The sequence below is a fragment of the Hylobates moloch genome, unplaced genomic scaffold (genome assembly GCF_009828535.3).
Source record: "Hylobates moloch isolate HMO894 unplaced genomic scaffold, HMol_V3 SCAFFOLD_7, whole genome shotgun sequence".
NCBI lineage: Eukaryota > Metazoa > Chordata > Mammalia > Primates > Hylobatidae > Hylobates > Hylobates moloch.
This window is the reverse complement of record NW_026652282.1, coordinates 115,814,410-115,817,682: the sequence shown is the minus strand read 5'-3', so window position 1 is coordinate 115,817,682 and position 3,273 is coordinate 115,814,410. Positions and strand designations below refer to the sequence as shown.

The 3,273-nt window shown below is 42.8% G+C and overlaps 1 protein-coding gene across 1 annotated transcript; it reads right to left on the bottom strand.

Annotated features, from left to right (window-relative positions):
* Positions 1 to 2,035: 2,035 nt before the first annotated feature.
* On the bottom strand, positions 2,036 to 3,273 carry LOC116812065 (guanine nucleotide-binding protein G(s) subunit alpha). The gene has a single exon (XM_032757671.2). The coding sequence runs from the start codon at positions 3,251 to 3,253 to the stop codon at positions 2,069 to 2,071; it is 1,185 nt and encodes a 394-aa protein (XP_032613562.1). The 5' UTR covers positions 3,254 to 3,273; the 3' UTR covers positions 2,036 to 2,068.

The window sequence follows — 3,273 nt, the reverse complement described above, 5'->3', positions numbered from 1 at the left end:
AGAAGACATCTATGCAGCCAACAGAGACATGAAAAAAGCTCATCATCATTGGTCATCAGGGAAATGCAAATCAAAACCACCATGAGATACTGTCTCATGCCAGTTAGAATGGCAATCATTAAAAAGTCAGGAAACAACAGATGCTGGAGAGGATGTGGAGAAATAGGAACACTTTTACACTGTTGGTGGGAGTGTAAATTGGTTCAACCATTGTGGAAGACAATGTGGCGATTCCTCAAGGATCTAAAACTAGAATTACCATTTGACCCAGCCATCCCATCACTGGGTATATACCCAAAGGATTATAAATCATGCTACTATGAAGACACATGCACACATATGTTTATTGCAGCACTATTCACAATAGCAAAGACTTGGAGCCAATCCAAATGTCCATCAATGATAGACTGGATTATATACCATGGAATACTATGCAGTCATAAAAAAGGATGAGTTCATGTCCTTTGTAGGGACATGGGTGAAGCTGGAAACCATCATTGTCAGCAAAGTATCACAAGGACAGAAAACCAAACACTGCATGTTCTCACTTATAGGTGGTAACTGAACAATGAGATCACTTGGACACAGGGCAGGGAACATCACACACCAGGGCCTTTTGGGGGGTGGGGAGCTCGGGGAGGAATAGCATTAGGAGAAATACCTACTGTGAATGATGAGTTGATGGGTGCAGCAAACCAACATGGCACATGTATACCTATGTATCAAACCTGCATATTGTGCACATGTATTCTAGAACTTCAAGTATAATAATGATAATAATAATAATAATAAAAGATCTCATTTCCTGTCATCCCCCACCTCCCAATCAGCACCAACCCTAGGCAACCACTGATCTACTTTTTTTTTCTCTATACATTTCCCTGTCCTGGATATTTCATATAAATGGAATCATATGATATGTGATCTTTTGTGTCTCCCTTTTTTCCTTAAGCATAATGGTTTCAAGCTTCATCCATATTGTAACATGTGTCATTACTTCATTCTTTTTTACTGCTGAATAATATGCCATTGTGTGGATATATGATATTTTGTTTATCCATTCATCGGTTAATTGGTATTTGAAGTTTTTCAATTTTTGACCATTATGTATAATGCTGCTATGAACATTTGTGGACAAATTTTGTGTGGACATATATTTTTATTTATTTTACATATATTTGTAGTGGTGTAATTGCTAGATCATATGTTAACTTTATGTTTAAACATTCGAGGAGCTGCCAGACTATTTTCCAAAGGGACTACACCATTTTACATTCCCCCCAGTACTGCGTGAGGGTTCTAATTTCTCTACATTCTTGCTAACACTTGTTATTACATGCCTTTTTAAATTATATCCATCTTAGTGAGTGTATCGTGACATCTCATTGTGCTTTGATTTGCATTTCCCTTATAATTAATGATATTGAGCATATTTTCATGTGCTTATTAGCCATTTGTGTATTTTCTTTGGAGAAACTTTTTTCAGATCCTTTGCTCATTTTTAACTGTTATTTGTCTTTTATTATTGAGTTGTAATCATTGTTTATATATTCTAGACACAAGCCAGACATATAATTTGCACATTTTTCTTCCATTCTGTGGGTTAACTTTCAACATTCTTGATGGTGTCCTCTGCTGCACAAAAGATTTTAGTTTTGTAATGGCCAGTTTATCTATTTTTTCTTTGGTTTCTTTTTTTTTTTTTCTTTGCTCACATTTAATTTTTATTTTGATTTTTTTTAATGCTGCACAACACAATATTTATTTCATTTGTTTCTTTTATTTCATTTTATTTCTGTTTGCTGCTGTTATTTTATTTATTTTTACTGAAAGTGAGAGGGAACTTTTGTGGCCTTTTTTCCTTTTTCTGTAGGCCGCCTTAAGCTTTCTAAATTTGGAACATCTAAGCAAGCTGAAGGGAAAAGGGGGTTTCGCAAAATCACTCGGGGGAAGGAAAAGGTTGCTTTGTTAATCATGCCCTATGGTGGGTGATTAACTGCTTGTACAATTACGTTTCACTTTTAATTAATTGTGCTTAAGGCTTTAATTAAATTTGGGGGTTCCCTTCTTAGAGCAGCTCGTACTGACGAAGGTGCATGCGCTGAATGATGTCACGGCAGTCGTTGAACACACGGCGGATGTTCTCAGTGTCCACAGCGCAGGTGAAATGAGGGTAGCAGTAGTGACGCCCATCTCCACTGGCAGTGCTGATCCTCAGAAACTCATCTCGAATGAAGTACTTGGCCCGGGTCACGCGTGGGTCCTCTCCGGGCTCGGGAGTAGCATCCTCAGGAGTAGTGTAGCGAGCAAATTCTGGAAAGTAGTCCTCAATCTTCGATTTCCCAGCAAGGACTTTCTCAGCGAGCAGGTCTTGCTTGTTGAGGAACAGAATCACAGAGATGGTGCGCAGCCACCTGTTGTTCCAGATGCTCTTGAAGAGGTTCAGAGCCTCCTGCAGGCGGTTGGTCTGGTTGTCCTCCCGGATGACCATGTTGTAGCTGCTGCTGGCCACCACGAAGATGATGGCAGTCACATCACTGAAGCACTGGATCCACTTGCGGCGTTCATCGCGATGGCCACCCACGTCAAACATGTGGAAGTTGACTTTGTCCACCTGGAACTTGGTCTCAAAGATTCCAGAAGTCAGGACACGGCAGCGAAGCAGGTCCTGATCGCTCGGCACATAGTCGGCCTGCTTGATCACATCGATCTTGTCCAGGAAGTACTGGGCACAGTCAATCAGCTGGTACTCGTTGGAGCGTTCGTAGCAGACACGCACTCCTTCATCCTCCCACAGAGCCTTGGCATGCTCATAGAATTCAGGAGGGAAGTCAAAGTCAGGCACGTTCATCACACTCAGAATGTAGTCCACTCTGAACTGGTTCTCGGGGTTGGCCAGCTCCACGGGGGGCACCAGGTTGCTCATGGCGGCCACAATGGTTTCGATCGCCTCTTTCAGGTTGTTTTTGATGTCCTGCACTTTGGTTGCCTTCTCACCATCGCTGTTGCTCCTTGCAGCCTGCGGGTCCTCTTCGCCGCCCTCTCCATTAAACCCATTAACATGCAGGATCCTCATCTGCTTCACAATGGTGCTTTTACCAGATTCTCCAGCACCCAGCAGCAGCAGGCGGTGCGTGGCCCGGTAGACCTGCTTGTCCTTCTGCAGCTGCTTCTCGATCTTTTTATTGGCCTCACGCTGCGCCTTCTCCTCGTTGCGCTGGTCCTCGGTCTTACTGTTCCCGAGGCAGCCCATGGCGGCGGCGGCGGCGGCGG

Coding starts and splice junctions, on each gene's coding strand:
- LOC116812065 (XM_032757671.2), bottom strand. CDS start 3,253: ATGGGCTGCCTCGGGAACAGTAAGACCGAGGACCAGCGCAACGAGGAG.